This window comes from Schistocerca americana, chromosome 4, assembly GCF_021461395.2.
Source record: "Schistocerca americana isolate TAMUIC-IGC-003095 chromosome 4, iqSchAmer2.1, whole genome shotgun sequence".
Lineage (NCBI taxonomy): Eukaryota > Metazoa > Arthropoda > Insecta > Orthoptera > Acrididae > Schistocerca > Schistocerca americana.
This window is the reverse complement of record NC_060122.1, coordinates 290448736-290470405: the sequence shown is the minus strand read 5'-3', so window position 1 is coordinate 290470405 and position 21670 is coordinate 290448736. Positions and strand designations below refer to the sequence as shown.

The following is a 21670-nucleotide window of genomic DNA, read 5'->3' as shown; positions in this document are numbered from 1 at the left end:
TCAAATCTAAATTTCTCACTGTTCTAATGAAGTGTAACAGAAGCTGTAGGTTTGATGCCTATATTCTTCAGTATGCTAATGTATGCCAGATGTTCTGTCTCTTTAGGACTGTTAGTAAAGATTTCGCTGAAAGAGTAAAAAGTTACTTGTTATCCATCACTGCTGCCAGTTGTCAGGAAATTTTACTGAATGGATTATAGCAAGTTTTCAAAGTTCCCAAACCATCAATAAAACAAGTTTTGCAAAAATTGTGAAATATACACTGACGGCAATGATCACTTAATTTTGAGTTGTAGATGAAGAAAATTTTGTGTGAAGGATGAAACAATTGTGCACTTTATCATTTATAACTTGTGGACTGTCCTGGTGGTGGGGTCAACTTCTGAATTCCTACACTGCTTGGCGTTTTCAACTCATCTTTTAAACAATAAAAAACTAAGAACAATAGGCGCAAATTACGGGCCTGCCACTTTTCAAGTAATGTATGAGGATTATATCCTCAGATCTCCCCCCCCCCCCCCAACACACACACACACACACACACACACACACACACACACACACAAAGGGTGGCCACTTACAACTAACCAGCTGAAAAAAATTCTATGCCATCTTCATCCCTGTCTAACTGAACTGTCACCATTATTATGACTATGTTTCAACTACGATGAGTAATGGCAAAAGCATATTTCCTTCACAGCCATGAAACAGTCCAGTACTACAGATTGTGATTAATTACCACCAAACACTATGATTTTGCTCAAGATCCAACAATTTGGAATCAACTGTAAACACGGTTCTTTTCCATTTCCAGTTTTTCACACACAGTTTTGTGTACTAATTTGAGCTTCCCTCACATGTAACTGGCAGCCCCATATACATACATTTATTTCTTCAACAATCTCATTTACAATGGTATTAATGGAGTAGTTGGAGAGTTTTTCATCAATGGTGATGTGTATATTTGTTAATCCAAAGTAAACGCTCTTCATAAAATTCAATTCTGATCCATACAACAGTCCAATCCTTTAAATGGATGTGGTTAACAAAAGCATGAGACACCATATTTACGCGACTGTAAGATGATGTTTTTTCCCCAAATTTGTCAACTGAAAAATACAGGTTTCTCCTAAATTTGAAAATTCTTGCTAAGTCCAATGTTTTTACTTTGTGTTGTAGATTACTACAACAGTAATCTTATATTTACAGATGAAGCTTTGACCATTTATCATCCTGTGTGCACTTAATTTGAAGAATTCGTGAGGGTTGAAGGGCGAACAGTGACAGCAACAGCTTGGCCGAGCACAAAGACAAATGCGGGGAGGGAGTGGTGAGTGGAAACATTTCAATGTGCTGCCAAACATGGGAACGTATACAATGGAACTTCACTTTTTATGAACATCTACTATGTTTAAACTGCAGTATCTCTGAATTCCTTTGTAGTCTAAACTGAATTGACTTCAAAATTGGACAAATACTCAACAACAGTATATATTTTTACAAGAGACACATTAATGCTAACAAAAATATGTTTGCACAGAACACTAGGAAAGTGACACAACAAATGAAACACGAACTTCAACAACAGTGCTGCAGCTGCTTTGCTATACAGCACTGCTGACTTTCGAGGTTTGTTACAGTGTTGGATCTGGAGTGGTACAATTTCTGTCAAGTCACCTGTATAGAGCCAATGTATTGTTGTCATTCAGTTTGCTGATATCGTCAAGCACTGTAAGAACTGTAAATTATGGCAATTGATAAGGGACACAAATTACAGCCATGCATGTTGAGGAACATGCACCCACAAGTTCACGATTCACAACTGGTTCATATAGACAATACAACACTAACTTTAAGTTAATGGTGATTCTTGAAGCAGAGGGCACAAAGTAATGTGCAACAGGAACAAAATTTGGCATCACAAAAGCAAATAATAATAATAGGTGATTTCAGTTAAAGACAAACTTAAAGAACACGAGTTCTACACAACGAATTTTCACGTGGCCGAAGCAAAGAAGGTTACACAAATTGGAGCAACATGTTGCGCAGTACTTGCAACAGAGATACATTGAAGGCATCCCAATTACTTGAGAAAATATCCGAATCAAGGCATTCGAGCTGTGTGTCATGTAATACAGAGCAAGTACTGGCTGCTGTGTGAGGATGATGTATAGAGCAAGGTTTACATTACAACGTAGAACAATGTTAGCTCAGTGACTTCCAGTGGCATTCAACGAAAAACTACTTGCTTTCAGTGTCATATTAACAATTTAAAGAAACGGCATGACTACTTGCTATGTCATATGATCAGTACAAATCAAAAACCTGTTTACTTTGATATTCTGTTAAGTATTAATGTTGATGTGAAGGGTGTTAAAAGTGTAATTAAGAAGCTCTGGCAATGAGAGAGACACAACAATTATACTGGCTGCACTAGCAGATGGAAAGAAGCTCCTCTCATATGCAATTCTTCACAGGAAAACTTACTGAAAGAAAATCTGCCTGCAGGACTTCAAGAAAAGGAATGGATGACAAATGGGCTGGTGCTAGGTTCGTTGAAGATTGCTTGGAATGGAATACTAGGCTCTTTGCTTAAGAGAAGGAATATGTTACATGCTGCGGTTTTTTCATTAGCCTCCTCACCCAACCCAAAACTGGTAATGATTCTTGGCAGCATGATCCCACAATTTTAAGTAAGGGATATTGTTGTGACACTTAAGGTTCACCTGCAACAGCTTTACAGTGTGTGGCTTCTTCAAGGAGGCAATGAATCCTTACTATCTGGAGCAGAACCTCTATTCAGGATTCAAGAAAGTGCTGCATATCCAAAGATATGGATGGCTCAAAAGACTTCATGCTATGGGAAGAGGATCAGGAAGCAAGAAATGTCAATAGGCTTGCAAATGAACATGTTGATGCCAGTGATTATGATTAAAAAGAGTGACACCACAATCAACTGGCTTAAATAGTAATCAAAATAAGGAAATCAATGTAAATATTGGTGCAAATCATATCTTTTAGTTTATAATATGTATTATGTTATCTTTTTAAGTACATATCAATAAAACACCATGAAATTTTGATTACCCAAAATATGTTACAGATAAAAAAATTATCAAGGAGCCTCTTAAGAAAAAGGGGGTCATCTTCATTTTCAGTCACCTTCTGGTCAGGTAAATATGGCAATCTTTGTTTCACAGCTGCTGCTGTAATGGTCACTTCAGATGGGTATCAGCTTTTAACTGCCTGATACATCTGGTTGAAACTTTGTTTATAACTGCTCCAAAAATCACACACACTGATAGCAATTCCATTTGACAAAATTTTCTCCCATTTCACAGAAATTTACCTTCTTTAAATATTGAAATTTTGAATTACTCACCATGTGTGGTATCCTCTGTTGCAGCAATTGGATTTCTTCAAAACTATATACAGGCTGCTGGAAGTAAGGTAAGCCACCTTGGCTCATTATGTATTGTGGAGTACTAAGCATAGGAGGAACACCAGGAGGTATGTTAGGCACAACACTGCTCTTTCCAGTAATTAAAGACACGCCTGTGGAAAATAATATCAACATGACAATAGCAAAAATCTAAATTTTAATTTTACAAACACACATTTATGCTTTTAGAAAAGTATACTGGAAACCAACCAGTTGAGCTGGTAACTTTGGTAGATGTGGTGTTTACAGTCTGGTTAGTACTAACCAGCCCCAAGGCTGGTGCTGCATTAACACTGGATGACAGACCACTGTTGGCAGTGGTTACATTTGTACTACTAAGGCTGGAGCTTGAAGTAGTAGTTGCATCATACTGAAAAAAGAAAAGAATAAAATATAGTCTTACACACACACACACACACACACACACACACACACAGGGGTTAACAAGTAATAGACAAAACTTTCATACCCAAACTAACTTTCATTACATTCAGCAGTATTTGACAACTAACACACTGGGAGCTTTCCTAATGATGCCTGAAGTTACTAATTCTGTTACTTGCTATTTGTGATTGTCTGCTGCCCCTTGTCCAGCAAAAGACTTTTATCTCTTCATACGAGTGTAGTTTAACTACAATGATTATCTTTTTTGTAAGAAAGATGTGAGTTTGTAAATACTTTAGGAGTAAAGAAGACAACTAACTCACGGGAAAGCAGAAGCATGAGTCATTGTCAGGTGCACACAAAAAAAAGGGTCAGAAAACTTGCAATCCTATCTGAGGCTAGAGTGCAAATACACCCACAGAAGTGGCACCCACCCAACACAACTCTCAATCTACCCTAGTCCTCTTGCCAAACTGCACTCCTGGCATTGTAACCAACCTGCACTATGCAGGGACACAGGTGTGTGTGTGTGTGTGTGTGTGTGTGTGTGTGTGTGTGTGTGTGTGGAGGGGGGTTGGCGGTGGTGGCATGCATGGTGCCTGTCTACAACTGCTTGGAAAAGAATCACTCCAAAATCTAGAAAGTTCTCTGTCTTTTTTTTGTGCACGTCCATCACCGGTTCAATGCTTCGGCTTTTTGGAGAGTGGTCTTTACGTCTATAGTGTTTACATTCTACCTGCATGTTTCTACATAATTAAAGATTTCAGTTTTTTATTTGCAAGGAAGTGTACAGTATTAACTACTAACTTCCATTCTAAAATAGATGCTACATTTAACAATGTAATTTAAACTGGAGAATTTCACAAAATTATGTTTTCATGGATTTTTAATCTTGTTAGAATTTATGTCAGTATCTTCAGTGATTGCACTTGGCATTTAAGGCATATTTCATTTCCTTCTGGTGGTTAAATTCTAACAAATATTTCTTTTGGAGGGGGAAAAAAGGTTTCTTTAGTCACCCATTAACAGAAAATTATTAAGAAAAATTAGTTATGAATTTCACAATCACTATCAAATTAATAATGTCTTTGGACTTGTCATTTCTACGTCTTATGAAGGATTTTTTACAGCAGAAACACATTTCTGTCTATGGATACGACAATAACACATCCATAAACAGTACACTCAATATCAAGATTGTCAACAGATGCTTCCAGGAATTAAACCCATCATGTCAAAATGTATTACCCATATTGCAGTTCTCGATGAAACCTGACTCAATTTGACTTTCATCTAAAATGTCACTTCCTGTTTTAAAGACACACTGTTCCTCAGGTGAAAATACACTATAACCTAGTGAAAGTACATTTTTTTTCCGTGTTAGGTGACAATATTCATTCCCTTGGAGCTATAAAACTTGTCAATCCATTTCAATGTTGAAGGCTTTATAATCTGGCCTAGAATTTCCCTGCACTTAAAAAAAATGTTTTGGAAAGATCTTTGATGAGTGGAAATACTGGCACTGCATATTTTCGTATTACAAAAGTATAAACACGAATTCCACCAAATACCACACATTAACTTTCAACACACATTAACTTTCAAAGCATTATAATCGAGATAGCGATGCGCTTTGGTCAGCCAATCATAACTCATGTCACGTGATCTCGTGAGCCAGTGACAGCAGATATTCAGAGCATAGGACACACGATATAATCAGCCAATAGCCAACATCATTGTTAAGTAGTGCAAACAATAAAGAGAAGTTAACAGTCTAAATTAATATACATACACTAGAGCTCCAAGAAAAACTAAGCTTTCACATATAATATTGGTCGTCAAAATTTTTTTGATTAAATTGCAGCAGCTGAATATTTCTGACAAGCACAATCATTAATTTCATTGCTGTGCACCAAACATTTTGTGGATTACCTGGTTGAGTAAACATTCCATCAACCACTTTGAATTTTCCACAGAAAAGTCAATTACAGGAGAAACTGCTCAAAGACTCACTATGCATTTCTTATGGGTACTTATACTTTTGCCATATTTTTCATACTAAATATGAAAAACCTTGACACTTGGTCTTTTTTTTGGCGTGTGTTACCCTTTATGATATAACAAACACAAATTTGCCAGAAAAATTTAAAATAATGGCATAAGTGGCTGGTCTTCTGGAGCCGAATTTTTCTAAGCGGCTGGTCCTCAGCGTTCAGTTTTGAATGACAGTCTAACATTCTGTTATTTAAGAAATTCATCGCACATTCTCACATGTAACATAATTCATCCTGCGTAAAAGGAAATTTACTCAAAGTAATGCTTCCCAAACTACAACTTGCAGTATTTTCCAGCAACCTGTTAGAAATGTAAACAGTTATGATGTCACATGGGTTGGGAAGTCTCCCCTGACTTGGGGTTCTGGGTAACTTTTCCAAGGTCTACCCCTTTTCCTAAACCTCAATGGTCCTTTTCCATCACCCCTCTTTGTTCCCCTTCAAACCCTTCTGGCAGAAGGAGCCACTGGTTCTGTAAGGCTGCAAACTGCAATACCTTTTTATATGTGTGTTTTTCTGCTGCCACTTGGTGAGCAGATTTTATTATTCATCACATTACATTACATAAAAACGATAAATATCAAGGTGGCACACCAAAAGCATCATATGCCCAAAATTTATTTACTACACATTACTACAATAGCAAAACACAGTAAGCAGCTGTATAGCTGTCTTTGTCACTTGACCAATTGATGAACATTTCTTGCTGTGAACAGCCAATAAGAGAGACTTATTTCAACCAATCATGGTCAGCTTGTTTCATAGGTGTACTCAACCTGCAGTGTACAGTTGCTGTAGTATTTGGTACTAGTTCGTAAAAAAATGGATTTCAAGACAAAATTGTGTTGTTGCAATCCATTTGAAGGAGGAGGTCACACAAGAACACAGAAGAATTCAAAAAGTGGATGATAAAGAAAGTGTCCTAACCTAATGTTAGGTGGAACACTTTGCAGTGAAAGTAAGAAAGCATTTTAGGTGGAACACTTTGCAGTGAAAGCAAGAAAGCATGTATAATGAAACCCATCAATCCCTGTAAATGTTGCCTCAGCAGTGCTAGGTACTTCACAGAAAATTTAGGTGAATATGAAATAGCATCAGGTGACACTTGATTCTTTAAAGTATTGCCCTTCAGTATTTAGGTGAATCCCCTGTGAAGAAAAAGAGGCTTGAGTAAAAGAAAGCACCCACCGCAAAAACTGAAAAATGTTGCTTCAGTGTTGGAGCATGCTTACATGGCACAACTGGAAAGAGAACAGAGTGTGAGAAAACAGTTCAACGAGTTCATGATTTTTTTAATGTGATTATAAAGTAAGCCAAGTGATGCAAGGAAGAAAAGACTGCCTGTGAAAGAAAATTGAATTAAAGTACATAAGCAGAAGCAGCTAGTGGTGAACAATCTTACGGAATTATAAGCATATTTCAAAGGCACATACCCAAATGTAAATAATGGATTCTCAACATTTTGAGAGATGCAATCAAAGCACTGTGTTCTTACAAATGGCAGTGGGTCCCAAGCAGTTTTAACTCTCACTTCAGAATTTTAAGTAATTGTTGAAGGGTGTAAACTGAAAGTACTAATTAACTGTGAAGAACATACATTCATGTCATACAAGCACTGTGAAGTATTTGTATATGCAATCTTACACTTCCAGTATGTTTATTAAGTGTGTGTCCCTATTGTTCAAGTGCGACAAGACTGACTGATTACCTGTTTGAACTGTGTGGTACGAACTGCACTGACAAAATTACAAGTAAGTGTTGGTTAACAACAGGTAGGGTAGTTCTAGTGACTGTAACAAAATCAATAGATGACTTCACTGAGGTATCAAGTGTACAACAGCTCATACCACACTCATTTATCATCGAGCATCATTCATAGTTCTGTAAAATCAATACAGAAGAACTCTCACAGTATGTGAATATCTTGCTGTTTGTGATTTTGCAGAGAATGGCTCCTTCACCATTCGGGATGAAGCACAGAGATTTCAATGGAATAATTCACAGGTTACAATTAACCCATCTGTTGCAACAGTTGTTTCAGTGGGACAGAGAAAATAGTCCTCCTTGTGTCTTCCATTATACATTAACTTCCCACCATAAAGACACTGCCAAGCTGAAGCAATGTTTCAAGAATACAAGAATAATTCCAGGCACCCAGAAGTTTCATTGTGTAATAACTTTTAACAAACATATAGTACAAACAAGGACATATTTTGCTTCTTTATTGAGCACAGACGAGACAGTGACTGTCCTGCTTCTTTAGTGAGCAGAGACGAGGCAGTGACTGTCATAGTGAATTAAATGCTGTTAACAGACATACATGGAGTTTTTGCCTGTATGTACAACAGTCATTGGTGGGTCACACAAGTGTTGCAGACTTACGAAGAAACAGGTGAAGTACGGACCAGTTTCTTGCATCCACAAGGACCATCTCCATCATTTGTGTTTCCTGCCAAACCTGACACTTCTATTATCAGAAGTGACATTCTCGCTAGAACCAGTGACACCAACTGGAAGGAGATACAGTCTCCCTGCATCAGATCTGGTGAACATTAACTACTTAACTGGAGACTTGTGAGACAATATTTTACCATATTTTATTACCTTTTCATACAAGTTGTACTCTACGTGCTTCATAATACCACTACAATAATATAATCCATATTTTTTGTACAACATTACTTAATTGAAATTTTTAATAACTTGGGTTTCATATTTATATGCTATCTTCTGCATTTTGACAACATACTGATACGGTCAGAAAAATTTTTCGGGCATGATACCTTTGGTGTGCCATCTTGATGTTTACCATGTTACACATTGGAACAATACATTTTTTTTTTCAATAAACCAAAGATGTGGTGTTTTGAGACATTCAAGTTCAAATTGTGAAGTCAATGATATAGAATGTGAAAATTCTTGGAAACCTGCCACGTTGCATATCAATGTAAAGATCTACTTATGAGCTTTTCAACAATACAAGTTTCATTGCTATATATGGACTACAACCAGAATTATAGTCATTTATGTTCAGGCACACACATGTAATTTTCACACAATTTGCAAACTACGCAGACCTGTAACTATCTTCACAACTGTCATAAAGCTCTGCAAATTGAGTTTCCATCTCTTACCTAGATCATTGAATGCAACAAATATGAAAGAAATCTGAAATGGTTAGGCTGAAAATGTCACTTTCTATATTGGATTGACATGGAATTACTCATTTTATTAATTTCTGTTTATACCAACTATACTGAATTGAGAAAATATTTGAGTCCTTTACGTGAGTAATTGCTGGTTGGGTAATTTCTACCTGATATATTAATTTTCTGCAGCTGAGAAAGTCATTTGGAAATGTATGTAAAGTTTAACTTATGCATTACAATTAATTTCCTTATGCATTCACAAACATAAGCAAATATTTGTGCTGCATCTGTAATAATATGCATATCTGTAATACTGTTTACAATTTTGTCTCCTTAGTATAACAAGTTTTTATTATAATTGCTTTTTTTAGCTTTATTCAGTTTGCATAGGCACTGACATTGTTATGTTCTATGCTTTAAGGAAAAATTTGATTACTTATATAAGGTTCTCAGAACAGTTTTATAGTTTGTACCTGAAAATGTATGGACTAATTTATACTTTACTACAGGGCTATTACAAATGATTGAAGCGATTTCATAAATTCACTGTAGCTCCATTCATTGACATATGGTCACGACACACTACAGATACGTAGAAAAACTCAAAGTTTTGTTCGGCTGAAGCCGCGCTTCAGGTTTCTACCGCCAGAGCGCTCGAGAGCGCAGTGAGACAAAATGGCGACAGGAGACGAGAAAGCGTATGTCGTGCTTGAAATGCACTCACATCAGTCATAACAGTGCAACGACACTTCAGGACGAAGTTCAACAAAGATCCACCAACTGATAACTCCATTTGGCGATGGTATGCGCAGTTTAAAGCTTCTGGATGCCTCTGTAAGGGGAAATCAACGGGTCGGCCTGCAGTGAGCGAAGAAACGGTTGAACGCGTGTGGGCAAGTTTCACGCGTAGCCTGCGGAAGTCGACGAATAAAGCAAGCAGGGAGCTAAACGTACCACAGCCGAAGGTTTGGAAAATCTTACGGAAAAGGTTAAAGCAGAAGCCTTACCGTTTCAAACTCATTGATGGGGACATGCTGCGCCGAGTGTGGGAGGAACTTGATTATCGGCTTGATGTCTGCCGAATCACTAAAGGGGCACATATCGAACATTTGTGAATGCCCAAAAAAACTTTTTGAGTTTTTGTATGTGTGTGCAAAGCATTGTGAAAATATCTCAAATAATAAAGTTATTGTAGAGCTGTGAAATCGCTTCAATCATTTGTAATAACCCTGTATTTATTACCATGTTACTAGATTTAAAGTTCGGCAATATCAATATCGTTAGCATTCTAATTGCAACTAATGTATTATTCAGTAATTTTTGTGTTCTTAATTATGGTTTATGCTCTGATGCTTGTAAAAATTGTGTCTGTGAGACACAGTTTTATTAATACAAACGTGATACACTCTCCCACCTCACACGCAGCTATAAGTGAAAAGTGGAACTGTGTATCAGTAGTACTGCAAAAATTTCTGACTGTACTCTTTTTAACAATTCTGTACTTAACCATATGCACTAGTGCATGTAAGGCCGAACTACAAATGACTGTGTATGTATGTTTCGTAGATACCTGATCTGCTTTTGGCTATATGAGGTTTTTTTATTGTCTATTATTACTGTTGCTCTCACACTTACTATTAATCCATGCATATGACATTTTTGTCGTGTCCACCGGTGACCAAGCAATGTATAAAAATTATAAATAAATGATTTCCATTTTATACTATTTACAAGGATGATGTATCTACAAACACTGGAAGTAATCACGGTCTTACTGAGAAAATACTACATTCATTGCAATTGTGGAGACTTATATTTTGGCTTCCATTTAATTCTGGTGTATTATCCATTGTTGTGGATCCTACAAAGTGACCTTTCACAATATCTTATAAAATTCTGCTGTTCTGCGCAGGGAGGGAAAACATATGCCTGCGCACGCTGTCTTTCATACATTTTAGCAAGCCAGTAAAGATACATCGATCATAATGTTCCAGATCTTCGTTTATGGCTATTTGATAAGTTAAGCAAAGGTAAAACACCACGTCTGCAAAACCTATGGCGAAAACTTACTAGAACCTGAATGAATACTACTGTTGTTTAGTCGTGCATGCCTCATCACTGTCTCTTAGCCATGTTTTTGCTGTAACTACCAATTTTGTGTGTGCACTACTTCATAGTTTGTGCATGGACTTTGCGCTCGATTCAGCCACTAGAGGCCACCCAGCCTGCTGATACGACAGCAGTTGTGTGCGCAGCCTGCTGGCTGTGCCCCTGTTGGAACTAATGTCTACATAGGCCAGAGCACAAGACTCCATCGACCACTTTTGTATTGCTAATTGTATTGCACCTTGTCTTTCATGTGTTTGTACTGTTCAAGCAATAAAGTACAGCGTTCTTGGGTTAGAACACTTTGGCAACTAATACTTCAGTCATTGGTTCTCCGAGTTTAATTTCCATTGAGGCAGTGCTTAAATCTCTTCCCAAGAAACAGCAGGCACTGACAGTTGCTATTTCTAGTTTAACAACTACAATGGCACAACCTGCAGCTCCGCCAACAACATATCTGCCACCATTCCCTGTGTATAGCGATGCAGCAGAAGACTTGGACACTTAATACAAAAGCGACTGCTGCAACATTTCCAGGCACTTGGGGTAATAGACTTAAACTTGTGCAAAGAACCTTTTTTTGTCATGGATTTCACCTCATATTTATCAGTTGTGTCAGCTCACCCCCTTACAAGAATCTGAAAGTCTTTCTTTTGATCAGACATGTGAGCAACTTTCTACCTATCACCGTAAACATACCCCGAGTTATTGCTGCTCATATGGAGTTTTACCACTGCCAAAAACAGCCAAAACACTCATACAGGGAATGGGCAGCAGAACTACGTGAATTTAGCCGTAGTTGCAATTTTGTGACAAATATTCATAAGGAATTCTGTGCAGATCAACTGGTCTGTGATGCAATCATATGTTTTGCTCTTGATAGACAAGTTCAAGAGCGAGCTCTACTGTATGAAAATCCTACGCTTTAAGAAATATTGAACATAGCTCACCGATTTGAAGTTTCACACGCTGCAGGCAGGCAGTCAGTCAGTAGCCTGTATCAGTTCCTCTCAATACTCTCACCCTACAGTTCGCAAGGGAACACAGACACTATTGCAGCAGTCCAGCAGACATCTCGGCATTGTTAGGTAGCCACAACAACAACAGTCTGGGTCGCAACAACAACAGCCTTATGCTCCACTGCCTTCATACCCATACTGCTTCATTCAATATGAACGGACTGTGTGTCCTACATACAGGCAACGTGTAATAGTTGCCACAAAACAAAAAAAAAATATTGCTTCTGTATATAACTCCTTTCTAAACCTGAGTGGGAATGAAATGAACATGCATGTGGAAAGTGTTTCAGCAGTGACAGTGTTCAAAGCAAGTTATACAATGACGCGCGTGTGTGTGTGTGTGTGTGTGTGTGTGTGTGTGTGTGTGTGTGTGGACACAGGTGCAGCAGTAATGTTGGTGAATTCTCCTCAGACTTATATGGATTTGGGTTCTCCCCCTCTGAATCCAGTGTCACGTAGGCTAGTGAGTTGTAACTAACAACCAAGTCTCGTTTTTGGACAGTTTTCTGCAGTTTTAGTCACTTGGGCACCCATCCTTGCTAATAAGACGCTGTCTTTGAAATTCAGTTATTTTTATGTCAACTGTGAAATAAAATTTTCAGGACGAGGTAGTGGTGGGCGAGGACAGAACTGATTGCTGGCACTCTCATTAGCTCATAATTTAAAGCAAAAATCACATTAAATGATCAAACCTGGGGTTCCTTCGACGATGTGCCCAGGGCTGATGCTAACTTAACATGACCCTGTCCTTGGGTTCCTGTGGGTGTACCATAATTGTTCTGGTACTGAGAAGATGCACCTGTTCCAGCATATGCTGCTGACGCCAAAGCTGAAGTACCATATGGTGCAGGCTGATACGCTGGTTGAGCAGGAAACGCAGCTGCAGCAGCTGTCTGTTGTGCCACAACTCCTGGATATGGTGCAGGCTGGTAAGCAGCTGCAGCCACAGCAGCTGCTGATGCTTGCTGGTGTAAAAGAGGCATATCACAAATTGCATTGTAATAAAACATATGCAGTTCCTTCAACATATATATGATAATCATACTTAAAAATTCTGATCAATAAATTAGAATACGTGAAAGGTAAACACTCAGCTATAGCAGATTGGTGCATGGAGCACAGAAACACACAATAAAAAACAGCATTCACACTAGCTTACGAGCATTACATTCTTTTTAAGCATACAGAACCTGCACAGACACCCAAACCCACACCTCCAAGGCTACGGAAGTGTGTGTTTGCATGTCTGTGTGGCTGCATGTGTGACTGTGTGTATCACTGCTCGAAAAAGTTCTAGTGCTCGAAAGCTAGTGTGAACACTGTTTTCTGTTACACATTCTGTGCTACACACACTGATCTACTATAGGTGAGTTATTGCCTTCAGCTTATTTTATGTACTGCTCCATTCAGGTATTTCCAATATCATTATAAATAAACTAGTTCCATGGCACATGAAGTATGAGATTAGAGGAAACGTATCCTCCACAAATAACATTTGGGCACGAGATTAACACATATTTGGGCATGTGAAATTGTTATAATATTCATGCTATAGGGAATTATAAAAATGTGTAATTAATTACCATATTTTACAATTTCATCAAATCACTTTAGGGGAGATGACTGCAAAAATCATGAAAAAATTTTTTGAAAATATTTTATTTGCTTATTTGGAAGTTCTTATAATTGGGATAATTATCTCATATTTTTACTTTGAAATTCTAACAACAAACGATAAAAAGAACATACAATCCAAAACACTGTAATGCACAACACCAACTTTTTAAGGTTTCCAGTGGAGGAACAACTTGCTTGTTCAATTCTGCCTGTGAACCTTGGATCATAGCTTTAGAACCCAGTTCTCTCTCTCTCTCTCTCTCTCTCTCTCTCTCTCTCTCTCTCTCTCTCTCTCTCTCTCTCTTTCTTTCTTTCGCGCGCGCGCGTGCGCTGCACACGCCATTTTGTGGTGAGAGTAGTGCTTTAAAGAAGGCAATTCTGCTTGATGAACAAGTTTTGTGGTGTTTAGAGGAATCTGAGTGAAGTCTGAGTTACTGTGTCATTCTTTATGCAAGGTGAATATACTGAAACTTGCTTGAAGTGTCAAGGCCAGGTCAAGTATTTAAAATGTATAGGAAATCTCATCTTACCAATATAAAGAGGCAAAAGGTGTTGAGATTAGGGTTGGGCCTGCAGTTGCAAACATCAGCTTGTCCCTAAGTGCATCTGAAGTAAAACTTGAGATAGTTGTCGTGCCAGGAGGAGCAAATCACGACATAAATGCAGGTTTCAGAATTGTCAATCTGGAATTCGTAGCAGAAGCACTTAGGAAAACCTGCAAGTGCTCTGTTTGTGGAGCAAATTTGAATATGGTGGATGATGGAAAGAGAGAAGGTTTGGTTTGTACACTACACATTTTATGTCAAACCAATGATGGTGACACACCATTCAAGACACCAAAGGGAATAACAGAATGTATGAAGCCAATATGAGGTTTGCTTATGGACCAAGATGTGTAGGACTTGAAAGAGAGAATAGAAACCTTTTATGTGGCATGATTAAGATGCCTGGTTCTCCATTAAAATTTCCTGCAATGAGCACTATTCTCCTCAATGCAGTTGCAAATTTAAGTTAAAATGGCTCTGAGAACTATGGGACTTAACATCTGTGGTCATCAGTCCCCTAGAACTTAGAACTACTTAAACCTAACCAACCTAAGGATATCACACGCATCCATACCCGAGGTAGGATTCGAACCTGCGACCGTAGCAGTCATGCGGTTCCGGACTGATGCGCCCACAACTGCTCAGCCACCGCGGCCGGCGCAAATTTAAATGAAGAGAACATGAAAATGACAGTTCATATGGCTAATCAAGAAAATTCTGATGTGCAAATAAGTACCTGTTTCCTGTGACAGTTACTTGACGAAGAGGGGACAAACCAATGCGTGGAGTTTCAAAAGTCATTAGTGCTGACCAGGAAAATTATTACACTTGCTGGTAATGTCCAAATATTGTTCAGCACGTTCATTACACAAGAAATTTAACAATGCAGCAAGTAACACAATTGCAAAAAGCATGCAAAGCTGTTTGTAGCAGGAATTATTTAGGCTCCAGTGGTGAGACGAAGCCGCAGGCATGAAACTCAATTTTACATAGGTCTCTGCAAAAAGTTTGGAGCGTAATACATAAAGTATTTAGGAGATGGAGTCTCTAGTGCTTTCAAGACTGTAGCTGAAAGTAGGCCTTATGGAAAAGACTACAGTACCAAAAAACTGGAATGCTTAGGCCATATTCAGAAGAGGATGGAGGGGCGATTCAGAAGACTTGTTGCACACAATAAAGGTAAACTGCAGGAGGATAGAAACCCGCTGGGAGAAAGGCTAACAAAGAAGGGAATCGACAGCGGGTATATTGCAATGAGGTGACAAAATCCATGGGATACTACCAATACGCACGTATACAAATTATGCTAGTATTACATACACAAATTATAAAAGGACAGTACTTTGACGGATCTGTCATTTGTACTCAATGACTCTTGCGAAAAGGCTTCCGATGGGATTATGCCCACACGACGGGAATTAACAGACTATGAATGCGGAATGGTAGTTGGAGCTAGACACAAGGGATATTCCATTTAGAAAATCATTAGAGAATTCAATATTCCGCAATCCACAATCTCGAGCATGTGCTGAGAATACCACATTTCAGGCATTATCTCTCACCACGCACAATGCAGTGGTAGACAGCCTTCACTTGACAAGCTAGAGCAACAGCATTTGCATAGAGTTGTAAGTTCCAACATAAAGGCAACAATGTCTGAAAAAACTGCAGAAATCACTGTGGGACATACAACAAACGTATTTGCTAGGACAGTGCAGTGAAACTTGGCGTTAATGGGCTATGGCAGCAGACAACCTAAGAGAGTGGCTTTGCTAACATCACGACATCCACAGCAGTGCCTTGCCTGGGCTCATGACCATATCAGTTGGCCCCCCAACAACTGGAAAACAGTGGCCTGGTCAGATGAGTCCCGATTTCAGTTGGTAAGAGCTGATGGTAGGGTTCAAGTATGGCACAGACTCAAGTTGTCATCAAGACACCACGCAATCTGGTGGCAGCTTGCTGGCTCCATAAAGGTGTGGGCTTTGTTTACTTGGAATGGATTACGTCCTCTGGCCCAGAGTTCCCGGTTAAAAACACACTTTCTCCTGGGTGAAAACAAACTTTTTCCCTGTTAGCTGACAGTATATTTTCTCTTGCAAATGTATAACTTATCAGTCCTTTGAATGTTTTATACACGGGTATAGAATTTCCCGGTGCTTTAGAAAACTAAACACAGGGGAAAAAAACATGTTTTGAGAAGATCTTTGATGTGCAGCAACATATATCCTGTATATTTTCATATTACTACAGTGTAAATTCAAATTCCACCAAACAGCGCATGTTACTTTCCAAAGCATTGAAATTGAGATTGTGATGCACTTTTGTAAGCTAGTTATAGCTCATGTCATGTGATTTCGCCAGTCATTGACAGTGGGTATTCAGAGCGTAGGACACTTGGTGTAGTCAGCCAATGGCAACATTACTGTTAAGTAGCGCGAACACACGAACAGAAAAAGTTAATGGTTTAAATTAATATACATAGTATTGCTACACGAAAAGCAAAGCTTTCACATATAATATTGGTCTAGAAGATTAATACGCTGCAAGAGAAGCTAAGCTTTCACATATGTTTTCTTTTGTGCGCGTATTACAATTTAAGAGGTATCACACAAATGTGCAGGTAAAATTTTTAATAACAATATATAAGTCTGATCTTCTGGGCTCATCTAAATGGCTTGTCACCGAAGAGTTGATTTTTAAATGAGAGTCAAATGCTCTGTGATTTAAGAAATTCATCATACATTCTCGCACATAGTTTAACTTGCGTAAAGGGAAATTTACTTTGATGGTAACGCTTTTCAAACCATCAGTCGGAATATTTTCCCGTGACCTGTTAGAAATAGGTTCGCTTCTGCAGTTGCCAGAGAGCGTCAGATGACAGGTGTCACCACGCTTGCGCAGCTACAATGTCGTAGGGAGACCGTGCGTTCGCACATCTAAAACATTAAAGGATCATACATTATGTCATTAAAGAAACAAGGCATCAGAGGATACTCCAAGAGCATCGGAATTTTTTGACCCATACTAAAATGTGCACTTTTAAAGTGCACGTTTGTATGTCCAGATTGCCAATGAAGTAGGCCACAACCTGATATTAAGCTTTTCAATGTGGTTTTTGGGATGTAAATTTTCATGGAGTACCAGTACTGTGTTATCTCATTTTTGGTTCTTCATTATGGCATAATGCCATACGTGCTAGAAGTTGAAAACATGCACTTGAAATGCAGCGAACAATGTGTGGAATTAAACACTTCATTTAGAATATATTGTCTGCCTCAGTGGAAAAGATTAATAAAAGAAAATTTCTTTAGCAAACCAACAAAAATAACTTAATTGTTCTGCAAGGCAATTAATGCTTGACTGTCAATGGTGGAAATAAAATAAAATCTGCAACTAACAACACATTTTAGCCTTCCATAATTATGTGAATGTATTTTAATTGACTTGATAGTTTTTGACAGTTCCCAGCCACAGAAATCTGTTTTGTATTTATTTGATGTGAGAGCAGTAAACGAAGAGGAAACAGCAAAGTCACTAAATGTAAACACGGGTCACTTCCCCACTATAACTCAGACTGCTCTGCACATCAGCCCCGGATCCAAGATATTTCAGAACCGCGGCAATACCCCGCTACTCCCTCGAGTGTTTGAGATAGGACGTCTAAAATTTTAAAAAAAATCAAATTTTCAAAAATATGTTCATTTGGTAGCACACATCGTTCTGAAGAATCTGATGCATAAAACGTGTGTTCGAGGAAATGTAAGACATGTTAATTGGTCGTAAGTGTGTCAAAATGCAGTGCCACACCTCTTCACACAGCATTCTCCTATTGCATGTCACTGTATTTCGTTCTGTGGAATTGAAATGTGTATATTTTGTAATGGATGCCATCAAACCATATTCCGGACAATGGAAATTAAAATGTCCTGTGGCATCTCTCCTGCTTACAGTCGGCTGGTTTGACATCCTGCCGACTCTTCAGAAAATTTGCATTCTTTATTCCATATCAGTTAACAACTTGCTGCTTTGTGTGACATAAAATTAAATATAGGATACATAAACCCAGTAACACATTTCTTCAATCCTTAGCTCCTAGGATTTTTTTGTCTCTAATCTTGCTACAGCTTTACATGGTGAGCTTTCCTTTCTGCGAAAAAATCTATTACCTCATCAAAGTTTGTCAAACGTTTTGCTACATGAAAAATCGAAATGTCATTGTCTAATACTGAAAAATCTGTTAATACAAATAGGACCCAAGATTGGTGTAATTTCCCAATCTGATTACGTCTATTTTGTCACTGTCTGCTAGATAAATAAAATAGGCCTTTCCAATACTGCAACAGTAGTAACACACACCAAATAAGATAGACTGTTTTGGCGCAAACAGTCTTTTTTGTAACGTCAGACTATAATTCACAAAGCACCAATATCAAATGCCTATTGGGCCTACTACAAGCAAAAAGCTTTACGTTACGAAATAGTTTTACACTTCATTCATATGCTCCAGTTTCTCAAGCATGAGATCGAAAAGTAGTACGAAATTTTTATACAAACTTGGAATCATCGTATTGTTCCATAATTTGTGTGATGTTCCAGTTTCTTCTCCTTCCTCGTTCTCACAAACAGTCTTGTTATCACTAATTCTGTAACTATTCCTGCCAATGTCAAAGCTTATTCGCAGGTTAATTTCACTAACTCTGCCAGAATCACCAGTTTACTTATCCCGCAATTATTCTCTGGTTAGGCATTGTTACATGTTCGTACAATGCATTTTCTGCGCTTCTTCCAGAATAGAACTTAAAGCAGCTGCTAGCTGGGGACTGCACAACTGGCCCTTACAAGTATAGCGATCTGGCCAGATATTTTCTGTCAAAATTTCATTTTCTTCGATACACCAAGAAGTTAATACATAATCTTTCTTGCCCATTAGTCATTTAATTCCACTCCTGTAGTCTGAATCTGTGGATTTCACTAGTAATTATAATAACACTCATTATTCACAAACCCAATCAATCACACAATCAGATAGCGGTTGGCATTCACCCGTTCAACCTTCCTCCGCTCAAGTCGTATAGCCCCTTTTGTCCGCAGGAAAGTTTGTTTCTACATGTGATGAGGATTCCCCTGACAGACACATCATGTACACTATGCACACATTCACAAATCAACTTACAATTAATTCAGAAATCAACTTAGAATGTGTTCAAAAATGTTCGAAAACTGACAAGGGATGTGTTTCAAAGTCATATGAATAATGAATAGACCAACGTGCGCTGGATGCTAGGCGCTTTGTGAAATGAGGTTTTCTCCCTCAAGAATATGAATTTGCCGCCACCACCACCACCACCACCACCACCACAAAGATATAGCACAAGAAAATAAATAATAAAAGTCTGTCGTTGCAAACATGTTTTACTGTCAACTGCAACAGTACATTACAAACTACGTGCATTCCGTGGTATCAGGAATCTCCCCAAAAATTCTCAGTAACATTATGTGACACAAGGATAATGCTTTCGAACACGTGAAGACATTGCCATAGCAGTGACACGCAAGATATAATGGTTCGGTCATGGTGAGGCCACGAGTACTCAGTGTCTTCCACAGCATTGGCAGCGTGTGATGGATTCATTGGGAGACTGTTTTGATGGACTCTTTGGTGTCACAGGTCCGTGTTCCTGCCCTGTACTATTGTGTGCTGTTGTAACTGGCAGTAAAACATGTTTAAAAAAAACAAAATTTGCTATGTCTATTTTCTCATGCCATATCTTTATGGCGGTGTATGTATGTTCATCTATCTCCCTATACATAATGTTTACATTTGAACTAACCTTCCATTCCCGTATTTCAGATTTTTTAAAAATTCATTACCACTTTCAAGACAAAAAGCAGTTGTCATGACTTTTGCAATAACACTCATTTTTACACTGACCTGTGTTACTTTATGAACATTACATTCCTCCAAATAGCAACTACAGACACCATCATATTCTGAGAGTGGAGAATCATGAATAAACAACAAAAGTGAGATGACACACAGCTGTTCAATTTTAAAACAGTCCCAAGTGACAGTAATTTTATGTGCATATCCAAAACTTGAACACTATTTTTACAGCAACAATATAACAATCACTCTGTACCTGTGAGTATGAGCTGGCAGCAGCCGGGTATGGGTTTGCAGCTGCAGCAGCCGCTGCGGCTGCTGCAGCAGCTGCAGCAGACTGACTGCTGTAACTGGTGCTGCTGCCTGCACTATTACTGCTGGAGGTGTAGCTCAGCTGGGGTGGTTGCTGATGCTGAGATGAATATGTAGTTGTCGATGATGTAACCTTAAACACAAACAAACTCTGCATGAAAACTCGTCCCATTGATTAATAAAAACACTTAACAGAATTAGGCAGAGCAGAATTATTGTCAGCATCTTGTATGAACAATGTATACGTATGAATGAAGATTGCTGACAGGCAAAATATTCTTATTTACAAAAATCTGACTGCAGCTCAGATACAAAGGGTTTGAAAGTCACTGGAAACTCTGCACCAATACAACATTATTTATAGCCTTATAAGCAATTAATAATCAAGGGGCCACTGCCCATCTTTGGCCCAGCTATATAAATGAAGTATTAACCTATTGCTCAATTGTTTTGAATGCGCATTCGCCTACCCAGAGAGTAAGTATTTTAGGGTGCACTGGACGTAACATCTGTTTCTCGACTTTCATCCACGATGTACCACAATTTCACCAAATCTGTACACTGTTGAATACAGAATATGTAGCAAGAGTAATAATTAAGCAGAGCTAAATGAGAGTGGATGATGATGATGACGACGAACCCGGCATGATCTTCAGTCCGAAGACTGGTTTGATGAAATTTTCCATTATACTACACACTTTGCAAACTTCTTCACCTCTCTAGAAATACTGTAATCTACATACAATTAACTGTACAATTTAAAACCGCTACACATTGCTCCATTACCAAATTTATTATTCATTGGTGCTGTACAATGTGTCCTACCTACAGACCACTTTCTTTCAAAGAGGATGTGCTCTTCTCTCTACAGTTCAACTATGTAGCCTGCCATAAGCTGTCTCATCAACCCATCAAATTGTCTGCATTATGCTGTTGCACTGTATTTCAAAAACTTCTACTTGCTCCTTGTCTGTACTCCTTATCACCCATGCTTCACTTCAGTATAAGGCTACACTCCTGACAAACATCTGAAAAGAATTCTTAACACTGGAATTTATATTCAGCATTAAAATACCTCTCTTTTTCAGAAATTAGTTTCTTGCTATTGGCAGTCTGCATTTTTTTTTTTCAGCCATCAGTTATTTTGTTGCCCAG

The 21670-nt window shown here is 38.3% G+C and overlaps 1 protein-coding gene across 5 annotated transcripts in view; it reads right to left on the bottom strand.

Moving 5' to 3' along the window:
- Nucleotides 1-21670, bottom strand: part of LOC124612307 (protein lingerer) — a 125551-nt gene that overhangs the window by 48685 nt on the left and 55196 nt on the right. For 4 of the 5 annotated variants that reach the window (XM_047140423.1, XM_047140424.1, XM_047140426.1 and 1 more), the window contains 4 exons: nucleotides 20460-20648; nucleotides 12847-13119; nucleotides 3653-3812; nucleotides 3383-3555 (listed from right to left, as the gene is read on the bottom strand). In XM_047140423.1, coding sequence (XP_046996379.1) covers nucleotides 3383-3555; nucleotides 3653-3812; nucleotides 12847-13119; nucleotides 20460-20648 — 795 coding nt within the window. The remainder of the gene's footprint in view (nucleotides 1-3382; nucleotides 3556-3652; nucleotides 3813-12846; nucleotides 13120-20459; nucleotides 20649-21670) is intronic. The other variant, XM_047140425.1, reaches the window with a different exon arrangement.